Source organism: Bos taurus, chromosome 11, assembly GCF_002263795.3.
Source record: "Bos taurus isolate L1 Dominette 01449 registration number 42190680 breed Hereford chromosome 11, ARS-UCD2.0, whole genome shotgun sequence".
NCBI classification, from domain to species: Eukaryota; Metazoa; Chordata; class Mammalia; order Artiodactyla; family Bovidae; genus Bos; species Bos taurus.
In genome coordinates this window covers 31,245,063-31,267,722 of record NC_037338.1, presented here as the reverse complement: position 1 = coordinate 31,267,722, position 22,660 = coordinate 31,245,063, and the positions used below count along the sequence as shown (strand labels likewise).

The 22,660-nt window shown below is 43.7% G+C and overlaps 1 protein-coding gene and 1 long non-coding RNA gene across 8 annotated transcripts in view; one reads left to right on the top strand and one right to left on the bottom strand.

The window, feature by feature from the left end:
- FSHR (follicle stimulating hormone receptor) overlaps nt 1-12,074 on the top strand; it is a 194,886-nt gene extending 182,812 nt beyond the window's left edge. For 5 of the 7 annotated variants that reach the window (XM_059890999.1, XM_059890998.1, XM_024998262.2 and 2 more), the window contains 2 exons: nt 5,904-6,089; nt 10,614-12,074. In XM_059890999.1, coding sequence (XP_059746982.1) covers nt 5,904-6,089; nt 10,614-11,847 — 1,420 coding nt within the window. In that variant the 3' untranslated portion in view covers nt 11,848-12,074. 7 annotated transcript variants of the gene reach the window in all.
- LOC132346571 (uncharacterized) overlaps nt 1-22,660 on the bottom strand; it is a 282,144-nt gene that overhangs the window by 53,903 nt on the left and 205,581 nt on the right. The gene's annotated exons all lie outside the window — the stretch shown is intronic.

The following is a 22,660-nucleotide window of genomic DNA, read 5'->3' as shown; positions in this document are numbered from 1 at the left end:
TTCTACGAACACTTTTACTACCCAGGAATCATTTCTGCTAAAGAATTGGCTTTACCAAACTCTAAGTGACTCTGCATCTCTCTCCTACCAACCACTCTCTCCTTTCAACATCCACCAGCAGATCTGGATCCTGAGATACTGACAAGATACCACAGTCTTCCACAAGTGGAGCCGCCTAGTGCAAATGACAGCAACTCACGTATTTTGCAGCTGCGATGAGCCGTCCACAATATAAGCTAGCTCCAGAACACTGAACAGAGAGACAGGCACCAATGCTTCCCAAGCAGACCTCCCCATTCAACTCCTAGTCACTGAACCACACACAGGTCAATCCATTCAGCACATTATTCTACTGATTCTTTAATCTGTGTCTATCTCCTTGTAAACTTTGCACAAGGATGCTCCCTTCCTCGGTTCCTTTGACACTCTCAGTCACAAATAATTGCCTGCCACGGAAGCACCGTTAAGCTGAGCTCCTTTTAAATCCAGATTTCCTCTCTCGGTTTGCCTTGCACACTTCTCCCTTTAGAATTGCTCTCCTGTAAGACTTCCTTCAACGTCTCACCTTCTAGTAATGCTGAGGCATCTCTGCTAATCAGACAACTCTCCACTGAGTAGATTTCTTGACCCCAGCCCTGTGCCAAATGCCAGGTAGAACGTGAAAGTATCTTAGTAATTCTTGTTCTCAGAGCATCTAAAATCTAGCTGAGGAGACAAAACAAATACACGTGAAAGTTGAACAGTATGAAACGATAGAAGAGACAATACAAGGTACCAGAACTTTGTAAGTACACGAGGTCACAAGACATCACAGCTGGCTGGGGCAATCTATTTCCTTTCCTAGTCCTCCATCAGGGCCACTCCTTAGCCTGTCTTTGAACAAAGCAACAGTTTTCTGGGAGCTTACTATGTAGAAGGCACTGCTGAGAATGCAAGGAGTCCTCTGCCCTACAAGAGAGGGGAAATGCAAATACAAAGAGCTAGTATACAAAGAAAAAGATGGTAAGTGAGAGAGGCAGAAAGGTATAGACTATACTGCTATTTGCACTCTTAATGGCTTTCAAGGAAAAATGCTTCTACAGCTGTTAAAAGGGATGGAGATGATGGGAGTCAACGCGAATCTGTTTGAGTTCTGCATTTCTACATAAAAGCTATCCTTAAACTCAGTGGTTTAAAGCAATTATTCCATTTTGTCCATGGTCTTGTTTCAGAAGTTTGGGTAGCTTGTCTCATCTCTGATCCACGTGATGTCAGCTCAGGTGGCTGGGTCTGGGGGATGTACTGCAAGTTGTCCTCTTCACTCAAGTATCTGGTTCTCCTTGGTACCTCTCTACACACAGAGACACACATACACACACGGCGTCTTATCCTCCAGACCCTCTGTACCTGGCTAAGACTTTTTCCGGCATGGCACTAGCAGGGCATTCAGAGTTCTTGCATGGCAGCTTAGGGCTCTGTAAGATTTAGAAGCTATCAGTGCTCTTAGGAGCAAGGTCCAGAACTGGCAGAGTAACACTTTCATCATACTCTACTGTAGTCCAAAGACACCACCAGGATTCAAGGGAAGGGCGAATAGACCCTCTGTGGAAGAGCAGGAAGAAATTGCAGTCATCTTTAATCAACTTACAGAGTCAGTGAGAAAATATGATGGCATTGCATGCAATATAAAAATTTATTTGGGGAAATCTTCATTAATGTGGTTTTTGTATATTCTAAAATTAAGAGGTGAAGCCATAACTAAGAACGAGGGTCTTCTGTTTTGTATCACTTGATTTTAGAAATATTAAAAATGTTAATGGTAAGTAATAAATAATCCCCCTGGTTTAAATTACTCCTGAAGGACTTTGTTTATGCATTCATCTCAGTCCCTGTAGGAAGCCTTGAACTATTTTAGACAAAACAGGCAATCTTTGCTCCCTTCCATATTTGAGGGAAAAAATAAGAGCCCATGCACCAGGCAAAATAAAAACTTGGTCCCAGGGACCAGAATTTGAGTGTCAGTAGCAGAACTGGTCAGAGAAGCAATTGCCTGAAGAGAGAAACTGGAGAGAATTTTTTTAGGGCAGAAAAGAAAGTTGAGAATCTCTGTAGCAATAGAAAGGCTAAGTGTTGAGCAGGCTAGGACAGCTGGATCTTTCAGCATCAGAGAGTGAAGACTCACCACAGGGACCAAGGTTCATGGATCAGACTCTTAATTCCAGGGACCCCCAGCTCCACAAAATTAGAATACACAGGCAAGAACTAGAAAAGAGACCTTGGAACACCAAGAACGTTTCTCCTGTGGTGATAGCAATGAATGTTGTGAGAAGCAGTTGTGGAAGGTAACGCCAAGTTATTTTGCTGAGGGTGGGTATACAGGGTATGAGAGAAAGAAGAGTCAAGGCTGACTTCCAAGTTTTTGCATGAACAACAGGAAAGGCTGCAAGTAGAGAAGGTTTGGGGCAAGATCGGGAGCTCAATGTTTAATATCTAAAGCTTCATCTGCCTATTAGACATCCAAAATAGAGATAATATGGAAACAGGAGTGATGGAACGAGCAAGCAAAAGTCAGCAAGCACTCTGAAGTATTTGAACAATAGCATTGACAAATTTGATCTGTTGGGTATCTAACAAGGAGGGGAACTAAGTAAAATACACAGAGGTATTACATCAAGATAATTATTAACTCTGAAAATGTAAATTTCCCTTAGTATCAAGCAGGGAATTAGCAGTCCAGGGATTAGCAATGGTAGAGAATTGCTACTAATCCTAGGCTGTAAGGGCAAGTGAGGATGTGATCTAATTGAAGCACAGAACTGGGATGGCTGGTAGCTGCTGGGTCCTCCACAGATCTGCGTGACGGAGCTGGAGTCACAGAGGACCCGCTGCCTGAGGCAGAGGAGGGGTGAGAAATGCCCGCGCTTCACCCTTCCTCCCACCTGCCAACCCCACCGGTGCCAGGTGTGCAACACAACTGAAGGCTGAGTGACACGGTGGCCCCTGGGAAATGAGGACTTTAGAGGCCGTCTCTCCTGCAAGACAGAGTGGAACACAGCAAAGGGCACAGAATGGAAGTGAGCGAGATCAGGCAAAGACCAGCACATCATATTCAGTGCTTTGTACCTCACTGGAAGTGCAAAGGAGAATCACGGACTAGTTACAAGCAGAAAATCACAATCTAATTGGGACTTCTAAACTATCACCCAGTTTGCAGTGTAACAATCGCATTAGAGCTAGATGGCCAGGATGATTAATTTAAATCATTAATTAAGTTAAATTAATGATTTAAATTAAGTAAATTAATTAAAATCTACTTGACTGGGCCATGAGATGCCCAGATAGCTAGTAAAATATTATTCTTGAGCGCATCTGTGAGAGTGCTTTCATAAGACATTAGCACTGGATTCAATAGACTGAGTAAAGAAGATTCACCCTCCCCAGTGTGGGTGGGCATCATCTAATCAGTTGAGGGCCCTCATGGAACAAAAAGGCAAGTGAGTTTCCTTTCTTGAGCTGAAATATCCATCTTCTGGCATTGGACATCAGAACTCCTGGTTCTTGGGTCTTCCAACTCTGGGACTTAAACCAGTGGCCTCCTTGATCCTCAGGCTTTTGTCTCTGACTGAATTATACCACAAACTTTCCTGGTTCTCCAGCTTGCAGATGGTATATCATGAGACTTCTCAGTCTCCAAAATCATGCGAGTCAAATTCCATAATAAATATCCTCTTATATATCTCTATATATCCTATCAGTTCTGTTTCTCTGGAGAACCTTAATACAACGATCACAAGAAGAACAGTTATTGAGACTGTTGTCTCTCTGCTGCTGCTAAGTCGCTTCAGTCATGTCTGACTCTGTGCGACCCCATAGATGGCAGCCCACCAGGCTCCCCCATCCCTGGGATTCTCCAGGCAAGAACACTATGGTGACTTAGACTAAAGTTGTGGCCAAGAAAAGTGAACCAACTTGAAACAAATGTAAAAGCTAGGCTTGCAAAAACAAGAAATTGAGTCCAAGAGAGGGAGAAGGAGGAGTCAAGGGTAACTGCCAGGTTTCTAGCCTGAACAGCACAGGGAAATGGAGGAGTCATTTGCTGAAATAAGGAAAACAAAAGGAGGAACATACTTAAAACAAAGATGGTAAATTCAGTTTTGATACTTGCAAGTCATCAAAAGGGTGGGATCTGATGGACAATGGATTATCTGGATTTGGGGTTCAGAACTAGCATCTAAACTGGTGTATATACAGAGAAGCCATCAGCATATATTTGGTATCTGAAATCAAAGTAGTAAGATCACCTGGGAAGATTATGTACAGTCAGAAAGGGGCCTGAGTTTAGAGGAACTCCGATAGATAGAGGAGAAAAAACAAAATCAGAAATAAGCCAAAGTAGATGTCAGAAGAAATTTAAAAGAATGTGATGCCAAGAAAAATGGAGACACGTTTTACACGTGAAATGTAATTGAGAAATCAAGAAGGTTAGAACTAAGATGTGACCTTAATGAGTACTGCTTCTCTAGGGGTTGGGAAGAAACTGAGTTGGATTAGGAAATGAGAAAATAGTGACATCAAGTATGGACATCTAGTATAAGAAGTTTGCTTGGAAAAGAAAGAGACAAACAGGGCAGCTGTTACGAGTGGGTTTTACTGGACAATGGGAAGCATTATAAATTTTTGAGCAAAAGAATAAATGACCCTATGAAAACAAAACTTTGAGAAAGTAATTTTCACCAGACTGGGAGAACATCTGGGGTAGCAGATATATATTCACACCCCGAAGTTTCATTGCTCTGAGTGCCTACTGGTTCGACTTAGAGGAAATGCAGACATTAGAAGATTCTCCTTTACCAAGTATACCCAAGGATGCTTGAAATGAGTCCATCTGGTCATCACTACCACCCCCTTCAGAAGCACTCATTCATGGCCAGCCCACTGACCCCCAAAGTCTAAGCTGGTACCATTTAAATCTCCTTGCACCTACCAGCTGGTCACAGTTGTTTTGAAGGTTGAAGCTGCCTACAGTGCTGCCAGAAAGTTGCCCATGTCACTGGTGCCGCTGCCAGCGAGGATGGGACCCTGGAGCCCTCCAGGGACAGGAACCTGGTTAAAATGTTCATTTACATTTTAGACCTTGGGTCACCAACAAAGCAAGAACAACTTGCATGTGTGTGATGTTTTCTGACGACAGCTGCCTGTCAAGTGCTGTCTGTTGGTCAGGAGGTTTTCTATGTACTTTTGCTTGTTTAATTCTCACAAACACCCTCTGAGGTAGGTATGATTATTACCATTCCTGTTTTACAACCGAGGGAACTGACACATGGAGAAGTGAGGCAACTTGACCAAGGTCACCAGTCTAACAGGTAGCGGGGCAGGGTACACACACAGACAAGTCTGTCCATGGATACCACAGTCATTGCCACCACTCCCCGTTGACACTTTGACTTTGGGCTGAGGGTACCTCTGTTGCCCACCTCATACTCCTTCCTCTTATAGTGTGTTCTCTTTGCATCCTTTTCTAAAATGTGGCCACAGATTCCACCCCAGCTCAAGAAATATATTTTTACATCTGGTTTTATGGTGGGGAGGAAGTGGTCTCACTTCCTTGATCCTATGTGATTTACTGAGTGTCTATTCTAAACAGACACTGTGAAAGGGGAAAGGGCTACAGTTAAGCCCCAGATCAGGGTGCTAGTACATCCAGGATACAGAGCAGCCTGTTATCCATATCCTCCTACCATGAACACAAGGGCCAAATGTCCCTTTAGACAAATATTTATGTGACTGAGGTGTGTTGGATGAACAAGAGTCTCCCTCCTCCCTCATGTAAAAATAGGTCTACTATGACTGCTATTTTGACTGCTAACACAGCAGAAACATTTGGACTCACGGTAATCAGGTATGCTTGCCTCTTCTCCTTATAGAGATATTTCAAGAACCAGGATCCGTTCCCTGCCTAGCTATGGCTTAGAAAATCTTAAGAAGCTGCGGGCCAAGTCAACTTACCGCTTAAAAAAGCTTCCCAGTCTGGAAAAATTTGTCACACTCGTGGAGGCCAGCCTCACCTACCCCAGCCACTGCTGTGCCTTTGCAAACTGGAGGCGGCAAACGTGAGTTTTCTCTGTCCAGCCCTTGAGCCCTGTTTGGGCATTTCTCCAATGGAGTACTTGGTCCACAACTTCTGCATCCATGATGAAATCCCTTAGGCAAGTTCTAGGTCAAAGCCTTAGTGTTTTTTTTGAAAATGGGTTCACAGGAGAGAGCTACCCACATGGTAGGCTACCTACCAAATATTAAATGCTGCTGCTGCTAAGTCACTTCAGTCGTGTCTGACCCTGTGCAACCCCATAGACAGCAGCCCACCAGGCTCCTCTGTCCCTGGGATTCTCCAGGCAAGAATACTGGAGTGGGTTGCCATTTCCTTCTCCAATGCATGCATGCATGCTAAGTCACTTCAGTTGTGTCCGACTCTGTGTGACCCTATGGACAGCAGCCCACCAGGCTCCTCTGTCCACGGGATTCTCTAGGCAAGAATACTGGAGTGGGTTGCCATTTCCTCCTCCACCATGCTAAACCTCCCTAATTCATCTTTGGAGCTTAGCACCTCACAGGGAGAACAAAGATTATGACGTCTGTTCACTTTGGCTTTCAAGGCTGGTCAGGTTCCAGGAATCCCAGGTTAAAGAGGGTAATCCTGATAAAGCCAAGTTCTAGGGGGTGGCTAAAAAGTTGAGGTTGTGTAAAGGGAAAACTTCAAAGTTTACATGTTCCAGATATTTAAAGGATCCACCAGGGATACAGGTACTTCCCAGGTGGTTTGGTGGTTAAAAAAAAAAAATCCACCTGCCAAATAGCAGAAGCAGGTTCAATCCCTGGGTCAGGAAGATCCCCTGGAGAAGGAAATGGAAATCCACTCCAATATTCTTGCATGGGAAATCCTATGGCAGGCTACAGTCCATGAGGTTGCAAAAGAGCAGGACACAATTTAGTGACTAAACAACAACAATCGGAGATATAATCTATTGGGTATCAGGGATTCTCCAAGTTTCTGCCTCTCCTGAGCTCACTGACACAATCCATACCATGCAGTTGCACTCAGTCAGATGATGCCTGGTTCCTACTCTTTCACAGTAGCCCAGCATGAACACAGCTTCTGTGATACTGTTTTACTGCTTAACGTAGCCACTTCTATTATTCAACCTTAACATGCAGACATATACCCTACTCTAAAAACAAAACAACCAAATAATATACACCCTAAAATGTTTTAAAAGTATTGAAGAGGCAGCAGTCCACACTCAGACCCACGTAAAGGGTCTGCAGAAAAGGGGCTACTCTTGAGAATTTGCACACATCATTAGGGAACTCCCCAGAATCAGACACTCCCCACAAGTTAGCTCAAGAGCTAGGGAATTTCTTCTTAAGGACTAGAATTTTTAAGAGCTTGGGCTGAAGCAGAAGGCCTGCCTCTTTTATAGTCCAGAAAGAGATATCCACAGCCAGGTCAGTGAAATTGGTATTTCACTGCCAAAATCCTGGAACTAAATACCCACCAGGAGAAATCTCAAAGGATGTTAAGACCACTGAAGGAGCTGCACATCACGTGCTGTCAGTACCCAACACCATAGGAATATATTCTCTTACTCAGTTGCCCAGACTCCTCTGGTCTCACCACCCCCTGGTAGTATAGATGTAGCCTCAGGGATCACCCAACTGGAAATCTCCAGGTCTGTCTTACATTGTACCATGGTTTGAAGGGTTTTCTTGTCCCTCTGGACCACTGGGCTCTCACTTTCTCTAGGTCCCTATTTTAAATTACATTGGGGCTTCTCAGGTGTGGCAAAGGAGAGGGCCACAGCTCTTCAAAGAAGACATGCCAAGACAGAACACAGAAATCACAATGATGTTTGGTCTTTCTATTTAGCAAATTCACAAACCCACAACAATATGGTTATGCTATTCAGAAGATAATAAACACGGGATTTGTGTTTTAATTGTGTCACTTCATGCCATACCATAGTAGGTGTAGCACGGTTAGGTAATGAAATTTGAGTGTAAAGTTGCATGATGAAACTGCCCCTCCAATCTTCACTTGGAAATAATGCCCGAAGTATAAATCTTAGGCCCTGTGACTGTGAGATTTTGGCTGATGGCCCTTCTGAACTCTCATGGAAAAATTTTACAATCCACTCCCCTCCCTCATTTGTCATTGAACCGGTTATGTCCTTGTCATAGTTCTATACTCAGCTAACATTGTTATTTTGTCCTTGTTTTGTTATTTCTTATATTCAGGTGCTTTCTTTCCAGCTAGATTTTAAACTGATGCACTTGGCATATTCATTAAGTACCCACATAGGGCATGACCCCAATATGAACTCAGTACGTAACCACCATCCTCTGTCTTCATATTGCTGATACCTGCTAGTACTCACTGCCAGGCATATTAAAACTTTGCACCTTTATCTCATTTAAGTTTCACAAAAGTAACAGCACTATTCTCTTCTCACAAAGGCAGAAACTGAGGCTCAGAGACTGTAAACAACTTGACCGACGCCAGTCGGACTCAAACTCTCTGGTCTGTCTATCTTCAAAGCTCAGACTCTGGGCCACTCTGCCATGCACTTCCCAAGTAACTGTACATTGATTTATTGGGGTCCAGGAGTACCACTTTTTAACTCCACCCCAAACTGAATTGTCAATTTCTTATAATACTTAGGATTTGCTGAGGCATTGCAGAGGCAAGACTTTATTTCCCTGGCTTCCATTTTTCTTTCTAGTCTTCTCCCATAGACATACATTGTTTACCATTTCCCCACTCATTTAGGTGACTTCCGTTTCAGGAAAGGAAAGCATCAATACTTAACATATACCAGTAGCAGTATTAACAAAAAACATCATCACAGCAGTCAACATAAGCCCCAGGAAGTGAAGGCTGTGTCTAGATGGTTAGTTAGATCCATTCCAGTGAATCGAATCACAGTCTGCAAGTGCCAGGTTACTTACTTCCTGTTCTTAGAACTGGGCTGCAGCCGATCCAATGACTGGAAAAACACAGTGATTCTCTTGTTCCCTCTTTGCCAGTCTCTGAGCTTGCCTTACTTTTTTTTTTTTTGCAAGATCTCTGGCTAAACCAAAAGATTTTGTGCACATTTTCAATTCCATATATGTTATTAACTGTTTAACCTCCTTGGTTTCAACTATGACTGATGTAAGTAAGAGGCTCTATCAGTCTCTAAAACAAAACAAAACAAAATGACACAGTCTCCAGGGGGAAAAAAAAAAAGAGTCTGTAGGCCCAAGGGAAAAATGACTTCCTAGCAATTCAATTCACTTTCTGGAAGGGAGAGAAGGGAGGAATGGGTTCTCACTAACAGCCCCTTCTCCTAGAGTGTCATGGGGAAAGTTCAGTCCAGTCCGTGTCCACTGCAGACTTGACCAGCCCCCATCGTTCAGCACCTAATGGAATCTTTACCTCTTCCACACCCCACCCACTCTCTCCTTCTTATGGTTGGGGACGGGAGGGCAGTCTTTGAAGAGTTTTAACACTCACCTCCCCACTCACTTCTGAGGTTTTGTTAAGGCTTGAGACAAATGCAGTCACTCAACATTGCTGTGAGCTTGTCCCTCAGGGAGGGAGGAAATGAATAGGGTGTGTGTGTATGTTTCCATTCAAAAGAAGACCCAGTGTGAAACATACCCATTCCTTAAGACTTAGCTTCAGAACTATTCAGAACTACTACCCCCATCTCTACATGTACTAGCCACTTGTCTGGAAAGAATATTTGTCATCTGGTTTTCATTCAAGTCCCTTCTGGAAGTGCCTATATTCTGTTGGCAAGGCCTCTTGTATTTTGGGGTTCAAAGAGGAGAAACTAAGACAGAAAAAGTGACCCTGAAAAGATCCAGCTCCCTAGGGCATGAGTTACAATCCCTCACAACCTGCATTATCAGGCTGAGATCCTTTTGGGATCTCACTAGCAAACTGCTGAAAATGAGAGAGCCAGGCTTACCTTGCAGACAATGCCTGAGGCTTACTGTGGCCCTTGAGGAGTGAAATAATAAAGAATACACCCCTCAGTAACATTTCAGGCAAGTTAGCAGACCTCCTAGTAGTACAAGTACCAAACAGCTGGGTCAGAGATGGCTGCGAACAAACTAAATACTCTGATCTTCCAAACTATGCAGACCATCTCCCACTTGAGTCAGAGAAACAGTCCAGAGCTTCTTGGACTGGGGTTTAGTGTAGAGAAAATGGAATGTATACTACTCAGGCATATGAAGGGAGGGCTGAATAGAGATGGGGAAGGGAGAGGATGGAGTTGATATCAAGTCTGTAAATTATCTGCACTTAACAGTAAGACTTAGCTAGTCCCAGGCGCCTTCCTCCCCACATTCAGTCTGTGGCCAGATGGTTTCCCGAGTGGGCCATCCAACTCTAGGAATATACACACAAGTTGTTCTGTTCATTTACAGTAAGAAGCATTAACCCTTGAGCTTAGTCTCAAGGGCAGACAGACTGTTAGAAGAAAAAAGTCTCAAGAAGAAATCCCATTCTCTACCCTGTGTAAACACAGTGATATACTTGCCATTCTGGATCCAACATGTTGACTCTGTTCCTTTTTGTATTTTTCTAGCTCTGACCTTCATCCAGTTTGCAACAAATCTATTTTAAGGCAAGAAGTTGATGACATGACTCAGGCTAGGGGTCAGAGAGTCTCTTTGGCAGAAGATGATGAGCCCAGCTATGCCAAAGGATTTGACGTGATGTACAGTGAATTTGACTATGACTTATGCAATGAAGTGGTTGATGTGACTTGCTCCCCTGAGCCAGACGCATTTAATCCATGTGAAGATATCATGGGGGATGATATTCTCAGAGTCTTGATATGGTTTATTAGCATCCTGGCCATCACTGGGAACATCCTAGTGCTGGTGATCCTGATCACCAGCCAGTATAAACTCACAGTCCCCCGGTTCCTCATGTGCAATCTGGCCTTTGCCGATCTCTGCATTGGAATCTACCTGCTGCTCATAGCCTCAGTTGATGTCCACACCAAAAGCCAGTACCACAACTATGCCATCGACTGGCAAACTGGAGCAGGCTGTGATGCTGCCGGCTTTTTCACTGTCTTTGCCAGTGAGCTCTCAGTCTACACTCTGACCGCCATCACGCTGGAAAGATGGCATACCATCACCCATGCCATGCAGCTCGAATGCAAAGTGCAGCTCCGCCATGCTGCCAGCATCATGCTGGTGGGCTGGATCTTTGCTTTTGCAGTTGCCCTTTTTCCCATCTTTGGCATCAGCAGCTACATGAAGGTGAGCATCTGCCTGCCCATGGACATTGACAGCCCCTTGTCACAACTCTATGTCATGTCCCTCCTTGTGCTCAATGTCCTGGCCTTTGTGGTCATCTGTGGCTGCTACACTCACATCTACCTCACGGTGAGGAACCCCAACATCACATCCTCTTCTAGTGACACCAAGATAGCCAAGCGCATGGCCATGCTCATCTTCACCGACTTCCTCTGCATGGCACCCATCTCCTTCTTTGCCATCTCTGCCTCCCTCAAGGTGCCCCTCATCACTGTGTCCAAGTCAAAGATCCTCCTGGTCCTGTTCTACCCCATCAACTCCTGTGCCAACCCCTTCCTCTATGCCATCTTCACCAAGAACTTCCGCAGGGATTTCTTCATTCTGCTGAGCAAGTTTGGCTGCTATGAAGTGCAAGCCCAGACCTATAGGTCAGAAACCTCATCCACTGCCCACAACTTTCATCCAAGGAACGGCCACTGCCCCCCAGCTCCCAGGGTTACTAATGGTTCCAATTACACACTTATCCCCCTAAGACATTTAGCCAAGAACTAAAACACAATGTACAAATGTTTCTGAGTGTTGAATGACAGATAAGTCTTGCCTTTGAAGAATATGCCATGGAAGAGCTGACAGAGCACTTCCACTTACTTCATCTAATTTAATCTCCCTGGCACATCCATAAGGTAAATTGGTCAGAAACTATTAACTTCACATGATTCATTAGGAAACTGAAGACTTCATAACAACATTAATAATTAAAATAATGTAGTACTACATCACATTTGTTCTATCCTTTATAGCGTTCAAAGTGCTCTTGCTCAGATCATCTCAACTGATCCCTATAGAAGTCCTATTAAACAGGCAGAACAGGAATTATGCTTGGAGTTTTATAGATGAGGAACCCAAAACTCGAAGGATTAAGTGACTTGTTCAAAATTGCTCAACTTATAAGAAGCAAAGCCAAAATTAAATGTTCTGACTCCCAGAGAACTTGCAAGAGAGGCAGTGCAATATTTATTCACTCACTCATTCCCTCAATGAATATTTACTGAATATCTATGTGATCCTTTGAAATATGTCAACCTGAGTAGGCTGAACTACATTTCCCAGAATTCCCTTTTCTTAGATATTCCCCATGAAGGTAGGCCACATGAAAGATTTTCCTGAAAACAGGAGGATGGAAGGGAAGCTGCAGCCATTTTGTCACTCACGCTTTGTTGCTCATCTGTTGATTCAGCTCACTGCTGTGAGTATGCAATGGGTCCACCATACCCTGGAACCTTCCTCGGGTTCTCTGCCTCTTAAGTCAAGTATATGTGTTTAGCTCCATGTTGAAGAACCCCCATCTTCAGCAGAACACTTTTATCACCAAGGTCAGAAGCAACAAGAACAGAAATAGATTTTGGTTTGACCTTGTGGAGTCTGTCTTGCACTTATGGCTTCAAGCATGCTTGTGATCTTCCCTTTATGACTGCCTGCCCTATAGACTAGCATCAGAGGTAGAGACAATTCTTACATAGCCCACTTTACCAACCTCCACAATTGTGTAAGTCAAATCCCTGTAACAAATCCCTGCCATATATATACGTATATATATACATATATATGTACATGACTGCTTCTGCTTCTTCAGTCAAACCCTGACTGAAGTATACAACCCATATGGCGTGCCTATAGATTATATTGTTAAGAACACAGCAGCTTTGGAATTGGAGCTGAGATTTCATTCTTACTCCACAATAAGGTAGGACTTCTCCCTATCTCAGTGTCTTCCTCTGCAATGGGAGTTGGTAATAGTATCTAACTATTGGGCTGATTATAACAATTAGAAAAGAAAGTGGGTTTAAGGTACCTATTGTTATAACAGGCTTGATGAACAAGTTCACTTCTCTCCTCCCAGATCAGTGCCTGAAGTTGCACCTAGTTCTCCTGACCGGGATCTAGAACTCATTCCATCACATATTATTCCTAATAAATAACTACACTTCCCCTGCCTGCTTTCACAAATGACCCCATTTAGATGATCTGATCATCAGCTCAGTTCAGTTGCTCAGTCGTGTCCAAATTTTTGCAACCCCACGGGCTGCAGCACACCAGGCCTCTCTCTTCATCACCAACTCCCAGAGCCGACTCAAATTCATGTCCATCACGTCGGTGATGCCATCCAACCATCTCATCCTCTGTTGTCCCCTTCTCCTCCTGCCTTCAATCTTTCTCACCGTCAGGGTCTTTTCCAATGAGTCAGTTCTTCGTATCAGGTGGCCACAGTACTAGAGTTTCAGCCTCAGCATCAGTCCTTCCAATAAATATTCAGGACTGATCTCCTTTAAGATTGACTGGTTGGATCTCCTTGCAGTCCAAGGGACTCTCAGGAGTCTTCTCCAACACCACAGTTGGAAAGCATCAATTCTTCAGTGCTCAGCTTTTTTTATACTCCAACTCTCACATCCATGCATGACTAGTGGAAAAATCATAGCTTTGACTAGATGGATCTCATCAGTTCAGTTCAATTCAGTCACTCAGTTGTGTCCGACTCTTTGTGACCCCATGAATCGAAGCACGCCAGGCCTCCCTGTCCATCACCAACTCCCGGAGTTCACCCAGACTCACATCCATCAAGTCAGTGATGCAATCCAGCCATCTCATCCTCTGTCGTCCCCTTCTCCTCCTGCCCCCAATCCCTCCCAGTATCAGAGTCTTTTCCAATGAGTCAACTCTTCACATGAGGTAGCCAAAGTACTGGAATTTCAGCTTTAGCATCATTCCTTCCAAAGAAATCCAAGGGCTGATCTCCTTCAGAATGGACTGGTTCGATCTCCTTGCAGTCCAAGGGACTCTCAAGAGTCTCCTCCAACACCACAGTTCAAAAGCATCAATTCTTCGGCACTCAGCTTTCTTCACAGTCCAACTCTCACATCCATACATGATCACAGGGAAAATCCATAGCCTTGACTAGACGCACCTTTGTTGGCAAAGTAATGTCTCTGCTTTTGAATATGCTATCTAGGTTGGTCATAACTTTCCTTCCAAGGAGTAAGCGTCTTTTAATTTCATGGCTGCAGTCACCATCTGCAGTGATTTTGGAGCCCAGAAAAATAAAGTCTGACACTGTTTCCACTATTTCCCCATCTATTTTCCATGAAGTGATGGGACCGGATGCCATGATCTTAGTTTTCTGAATGTTGAGCTTTAAGCCAACTTTTTCACTCTCCACTTTCACTTTCATCAAGAGGCTTTTGAGTTCCTCTTCACTTTCTGCCATAAGGGTGGTGTCATCTGCATATCTGAGGTTATTAATATTTCTCCTGGCAATCTAGATTCCAGCCTGTGTTTCTTCCAGTCCAGCGCCTCTCATGATGCACTCTGCATAGAAGTTAAATAAGCAGGGTGACAATATACAGCCTTGACGTACTCCTTTTCCTATTTGGAACCAGTCTGTTGTTCCATGTCCAGTTCTAACTGTTGCTTCCTGACCTGCATACAGATTTCTCAAGAGGCAGATCAGGTGTTCTGGTATTCCCATCTCTTTCAGAATTTTCCACAGTTTATTGTGATCCACACAGTCAAAGGCTTTAGCATAGTCAATAACGCAGAAATAGATGCTTTTCTGGAACTCTCTTGCTCTTTCCATGATCCAGCAGATGTTGGCAATTTGATCTGTGGTTCCTCTGCCTTTTCTAAAACCAGCTTGAACATCTAGAAGTTCACGGTTCACATATTGCTGAAGCCTGGCTTGGAGAATAAATAACCACAAATCCCCACAACCAGCCCACAAAGCTCCAAGTCTACTCTGAGAGTATCCTTGTTCCATGTCAAAGCCAATCCTTCCTTCTCTTAGGCCATGGCAAACATTTCAAAAGTTGGTCCCAAATGAATTAACAAGAGCTGAAGAAAAACCAGAGATATTACTTTGCCAACAAAGGTGCATCTAGTCAAGGCTACGGTTTTTCCAGTGGTCATGTATGGATGTGAGAGTTGGACTGTGAAGAAAGCTGAGTGCCAAAGAATTGATGTTTTTGAACTGTGGTGTTGGAGAGGACTCTTGAGAGTCCCTTGGACTGCAAGGAGATCCAACCAGTCCATTCTGAAGGAGATCAGCCCTTGGATTTCTTTGGAAGGAATGATGCTAAAGCTGAAACTCCAGTACTTTGGCCACCTCATGTGAAGAGTTGACTCATTGGAAAAGACTCTGATGCTGGGAGGGATTGGGGGCAGGAGGAGAAGGGGATGACAGAGGATGAGATGGCAGGATGGCATCACCGACTCGATGGACATGAGTTAGAGTGAACTCCGGGAGTTGGTGATGGACGGGGAGGCCTGGTGTGCTGCAATTCATGGGGTCACAAAGAGTCGGACACGACTGAGTGACTGAACTAAACTGAAGAAAAACCAATCATCTGTGCATATGTGACCTGGCATCCCCTGATCTATTATGAACATTGAGTGAAAAATGGAATACGTATCCATAGAAATAGTCTCGAACTGAGCAGGTCAGTGCAGTAGCCTTTAGCCACATGTAGCCATCGAGTATTTGAAATCCAAATAGCCTGAACTGAGACATGCTATGAGTAAAAGACACAATGGGTTTCAAATATTTAGTGCAAAAAGAATTACAATATCAATAATTTTGATAATGATTACATCTTGGAACAAGTATTATTTCGGACAGCCTGAGAAAAATACATTTAAAAATTAATCTCACCTATTTCTTTTTACATTTGTTAATGTGGCTGCTAAAATATTTAAAATTACCTAAGTGAATAGTTTTCTATTCCATTTCTATTCTATTTCCAATAGAATTGTATTTCTATTGGAGAGCATGGCTCCAGAGTTATATGAAAATAAAGTATTTTCATTAGTATTTTCCCCCCTAGGACTCCACTGCCACACTGTTGGGCTCTCCTAACTCCATCTGCAATCATTTTTTTTCATTGTTTGTCACCAGAGGGGATGTATTTCTGAATTTGGACTAAAAAGCAAGTAGCATCTAAATTAAAAATAGGATACAGTATTAATTATTTCACAGCATAGCTGTTGATGACACAATGATTTAACAGATAGTGGTTCTGAGAGTCAAGAATATATTCAAAGATAAACATACACCAAGAGAACCTCAGAAGGCTTTCATTCAGTTACTCTGTCATACACTTCGTGGTAAGAGATAAGACTTTCCTTAAACCAGCAGATATATTTATAGGCAACTACATCAAGCATTTCGAAACCCTTTAGACAAATCCTAAGAGGAAAACACTTTCTCTATTTCCTGTGTTTGAATTAAAAAAAAAAAAAAAACGAATCCAGTGTATCAGTTACTCTCCCTTCTAAACAGTGATTATACAGGTAACACCTCGAGTCTGCATCTTCCAGAATGGTGCTTCAGGATGCATGGTGACCCAGGGAAAGGGGGGAAGAGGGGAAGGCAAAGAGGGAGGAAGAAGGAAAAGGAACAGAAAAAGAAAAAGAAACACAACCAAAAGAAATATCAAAATGTTATCCCAAGTTGCTCTTTTTCTAAAATTTCTATTCATAATCTTGAATGCCATAAAGAGGGCCGGTGTCTCCCAAGGAGTTCTTAAAGTACCCATATCTCCAGAGGTGATATTCAAAATACTAACAACTGGTACAGCCCAGGGACTGATCTCAGAAGGAACCCTGGTGGTGAGCAATCAATTGGGCCATCCTAACACAAACAGGGTGAATGCCAGCCCTGCGTGCATACCTCCCAGCCCCCTAACCTGAACCCAGACCTATTCCCATATACCTTTCCTCAAGCTTTAATCCACCATAACCTCCTTCAGTCCCATCCTGGCCAGCCTCTCTCATCACCTTCTGCCTCAACCCTCCTTTCCTCCAGATCCTCCTTCACTGAATCCTAAGAAGCTGACAGATAATATAGGATCCTCCTTGGAGGGGTCAGAACAAAGAGACCAAATGAGTAAATCCAGAAGCTCTTAGGGAACAGAGTGAAATGATGAGCTGGCTTTACAGATTAATAAACAATTTTTATCTTGCCACACACAGAAGCAACAATGCAAAGAGGGCTGATGGCACCAGAAACTGTATTTCTCTACAAGTCTCCACTCATTAAATACAAAATACCCTTCAGACCTCGTTTCTGGAAAAGATACACAGAGGGAGGGATAAAACAAGAGGAAAGACCCCTCTCACGCTTGCATCAGCAAAATATAACAGATCTTACCAGAAGTGATACTCTCCCTTATTTAGGCCAGTATCTTTTAGCACCCATTAGAAAGCAGAAAAAGATCACTGAAACTGATTTTTTTTTTTTAATTCTGGTGTGAGAGCTGTAAACTTTGGGCTTATGAAGAATTTCATTTTAATAGGAAAATTTATAGAAACAAGCAAAGAATGAAGTTTCTGATTCTGGATAGTAATCCAAATAGAGACAGAAGACAGCAGTAGAGAAAGAGGACAAATATATAGAAAACTTTATCTGTTTAATATATGACACTAAAGAAACTAACAGTCAGCACAAAATAAAGCCCAACCATGAGGTCATGCTTGCTTGTTCTCATCAAAATGCTTTCTTTCAGCTGCAAGTAGCAGAAACTCCAAGTAAAAAAAAAAAAAGCCTTAAATATGAAGGCCAATTATATAAGATGCTCCAAACTTGGGTGAGCAGCTCAGTTGTCTCAAGGACACAGGACCTTTCTGTGTCTTTGCCCCACCATACTTGGAGTGTTCCACCATGCCTTCCTCATGGTAGCAAGGCTGCTGCAGCAGTTCCAGACACCACAGGTAGGCAGGAATGAACCCAGAAACAAAGAGAGGTCTTTCCTTCATGCATCGCATTTTCAAGGGGAGAAAATTTCTCCCCAAAGACCGTCAGCAAATGTTCCTTCCTACCCATTATGGAAGATTACTGTCCTGCCTGTAAGGGAGGTGTGAAAATGAAGCTCTGCCACACTGAGCCTCTAGGTTGGAAGGATGGCTCTCCCAGTCACAGAGGCAGACGGGGAGCTGCAGTGGGAGGGACACTGGCAATCTCATCCTCACCCTGAGTCGATTCAAATCCTCTCCCATGGGATGAAGACCGTGAGGCTCAAGGTCAGGACACATATGGCACCTAACAACTCACATCCTGTGTCGTCATCCCTCCCCTCTCTCTCTCTCCACCTCATCCAGCTCCTCTCCCCAAGTTAGTCTCTTCTACTTTTCCCTGGAACAAACTTTAGAAGTTTCTTAGATCTGAAAGCAACTGCTAGAGTCAGACATTCCCCAAGAAAAGGAAAAGGAGAAAGAGAGTATGGAAAAAAAAGAGAAAACAAACACACACACACTTGGATAGGAAGAATGGAGATGTGAGGAGGAGGAGAAAGAGGACAGGGCAGGACAAGTTAAACAAAAGAGTACTGTGGAGAGGAGCCAGGCCTGGACTCTAGTACTTGCCCATCTCAGGCTTAAAACACTTTCAACTCATTGCAAAGACTTCAACTCAGAACACAGAATGGCCTCAGTCTTAGATCACAGTAGAAAGGTCCACCCTTCATTCCATGATGTTTAGACTTCCCAGGGCTCCATGTACAATGTACATCTGCATTCCCAAGATCCAGTTTAAAGGATGAGTAATGGGAAAATATTTCTGAAGGTCTTCAAAGCCTCTTCACTTCAGATGTCAATATAAAGACAGTTCAGTCCTTTCCAGGAGCCCAGGTCTTCTCTCCAATAGCAGTACCCACAGCCCCTGAGTGTTCTGTTCTGGGATAGGAAAGTCTCAAAAAGGCACTAAATCCCAAAGTTTTTCAGAGTGTCATCTGTGTGCTCTTGCTTCCTTTTCTTCTGTTTACTTTACAACACAGGATTCCTTGAATTTTGATATCTTCTTTCGAGACAGATACAAAGAGAGAATATCATAAAAGTCATCTCATTTTTAGTGATAGTTTCCACATAATAAGATGCAAAGAGCATTCTTGGCTCTGCATTTAGAGAATTCTCGGGCAATTTCCCCCCCACGTATCATTAGCTAGGGTCCTTTAAACTTCCAGGTATTAATGAGGTGCATAAAGAAGAGGCTTGGGTAGAGAAGGTTTTAAGTTGTTTCATAAACAGCAGAAGCTGTACCACAGGGTTCCGGTCTCCCAAAAATCAATCTAGCAAATTGTTATATGTTTCTGTTTCCCTTTAGGTGGGGGCGAGGGGGAGGAAGAGAAAGAAGGAGGTGAAGCAAGCAAACCTGAAAAATGCCAGTAAGAATAAATTGCCTCTGTCTATGGAGATGGAAACCTTTCACAGGCCGCATCCCTACAGAAACCCTGACAAAACTCTCCTCTCCATCTATTCCACATACAGCATGAGCAGCTTCCAGTCCAGGCTCCCAGTATCACAGGCCAGGGTAGTGCTTCCTCAGGAAACAGCCCTGGAAGACCCCCATCCAACATAAGCTAACAGAACATTGGATGTGGGTCAGTCGGGCTGCTGTGTTAATCCTCTTTCCTAGGATGTCTGGCGTGCTTCAGGCAGCTTAGTTTTCTATGTATTTCAGTGAACAGCTTTAGATCAAAATTCAAGAGCCAATTTACTTGTGGAAGGGAGTCTAATCCAAAGGCATAATGGTGAAGCATTTGGGATTATGTAAATATTTGGTGTTGGGATAAATTTTATCACTGGTGGCTACCTCTAGAAATCAAAAACTCACTCTGAAGAAGCCCACAGAGTTCTGTTTTCCACTCATTCATTCTCTCATTTAATGAATATTTATTGAGTGCCTAGTGTAACCCACTCAACACTGTGCTGTTGGAGAAGACTCTTGAGAGTCCCTTGGACTGCAAGGAGATCCAACCAGTCTATCCTAAAGGAAATCAGTCCTGAATATTCATTGGAAGGACTATGCTGAAGCTGAAAGTCCAATTCTTTGGCCACCTGATGAGAAATGACTCATTGGAAAGGACCCTGATGCTGGGAAAGATTGAAGGCAGGAGGAGAAGGGGACGACAGAGGATAAGATGGTTGGATGGCATCACCAGTGCTATGGACATGAGTCTGAGTAGGTTCTGGGAGTTGGTAATAGACAGGGAAGCCTGGCATGCTGCAGTCCATGGGGTCACAAAAAGTCTTACACGACTGAGCAACTGAACCAGTGTAACCCAAGCACTACTCCAGTCACTGGAAAAACAGCAGTAGATAATCCAGTGAAAATTCTACCTTCAGGGAATTTACATTCTAGTAAAGGGATCAGAAGACACACAAGTTAAATAAGTAAAATATATGGAGTGCTGGACACTGGTAGGTTCCCATAACAAAGCACAAAGCAGGGAAGCAGGATGTAATATAAACTGTCAGGGAATAATTAAAGGCCTCCCTAAAAAGATGACTTTAGACGAAAAACAGAAGGGAAGTGGAAAGTGAGACATGTGGATATTGAGGGAAGGTTGGTTTGGGCAGAGGAAAGAACAAGTACAAAAGCCCTTAGGCTAGGCTAAGTTTGTTGTGTTCTAGAAAAATAAGGTCTGTATGGCTGGAGCAGAGAAAAAGGGGGTGGGAGAGAGGAACAAGGACAAAAAATACAGGTGGCTGGGTTACTGTTATAGCTTTACTTCTAAATAGGTGAAGTGGCAGAAAAATATTGGGAAGGTTGTAGTAACTATTAATTGAGTCATTGTGTGTTGATGGCCTGGCCTAGCGTTAAACACTAGGAGATCCTGAATTCAGCCACTTTTCATTACCTCTAACAGCTTGCTCCACCTCATTCTCCTCAGCCCCCACCCTTCCAGTTTCCCCAGCCTCCACTTTACATCCTCCCCACCCCCACCATTCTCTCCACCCTCTCTACAGCAAAGCTGCTCTCCTACAGAGTTGTCACTTTGTAAAGAAGATGATAAATGGCTCACACCATAGAGATAATAATCTCTGAAATTTCAATGGGCTTTACACATTCTAGAAGACATTGACTTTCATTGGCTCATTAGATCCTCAAAACATTTCTGTGAGGTAGGAAGGGTTCTTTTGTTATAAAAGAAGAAATCACCATTCTGAAGTACAGAATGTGGCCCATCTAGAGTCATACAGCTAAGGGAAGGCAGAGTAAGACTAGAATTCAAGCTCCTGTTGTCCCCTTCCTAGTTATAGAAGTAGAGATATTGGCTTCCCTTTGGCTCAGTGGTAAAGAATCCGCCTGCAATGCAGGAGACACAGGTTCAATCCCTGAGTCCAGAAGATCCCCTGGAAGAGGGCGTGGCAACCCACTCCAGTATTCTTGCCTGGAGAATTTCATGGACAGAAGAGCCTGGATGGCTACAGTCCACAGGTCACAGAGAGTCGGACACAACTGAGCGATAACACACAGAGATACTGGAAACACCACTCTCAGCATGAACGAAGGGCAGTGGCCTAAATCAGACACTTCCAGCAGCAAGACTAGATCAGGAGCTGACCATGTTCTCTCACAGCTGGTGTTTGGTCACAGTGGAGCCTTGATGGCATGGATTTAGTTCAATCAACAGAGAAAACAGAATCACAAAGCAAAGTCAAGCATGCAGGTGAGCAGGAATTTTTTTTTTTTTTTTTTGGCTAATTCCCTGTAACATTTCTCCTCCTAATCCCAGGCACAGTGTCCCCCTAACTGGCAGGCAGCTGAGCTCAGCAAAAGCCAAGAGGGAAACTAACTGAAGTCCTTGAAGTGTACACTCACCCAGGATGTGTAACTAATCACAGGCCAAACTCGGCTGTGGGTTGAGGTAGTTGAGGAGTTTGAAAACTCTAAATTATTTCCTCAAGAAGGGAATAAATTTGAAGTGTATTTTTGTTCATCCCTGAAAGAGCCCATTGTTTGAAGAGGACATGGCATGGCCTGGGCCCTTTTCTCTGCCACAATCAATCACTTAACAAAGCAACATGAAGGCAGAAGTGCCCAGAGACCTCGGCCAGGTCTGTGGTAAGTAACATCTGCGGTAATCAGCTTGCCACAGTGCAGCGGCCCTGCTCTAGCCATGCTCCAGCACAGCCAGGGGGGCTAGGAGTCCACAAGGCCAAGGGGACATGACCACCCAAGCCTGCACTGAATGTGCTGATACTTGGGGCCCCCAGATCTCCTGCCCAAATAATCCGGGTCTACTTTGTCCTCCCTATGGTGAACCACACTCCTAGGGCATACCACGAGGCCTGAGGATCACTGTTCTGGGGTGTGGACAGAGCTGACAGATGCAGGTGGTCCCACACCAGATGGAATCAGGATGGGCGGAGAAGAGAGTAACTATGAGTCAATACTTCCATGGGCACTGTGAACCGATTACCACAGATGTTAATGACGGGAATGCATGAAGAAATGGAGATGGACTGATGCGCCCCCTTCCCTACTACTGAGAAAACTACTCACGGTTTCCAAGACTTTTTTTTCCCTCCCTAAGAT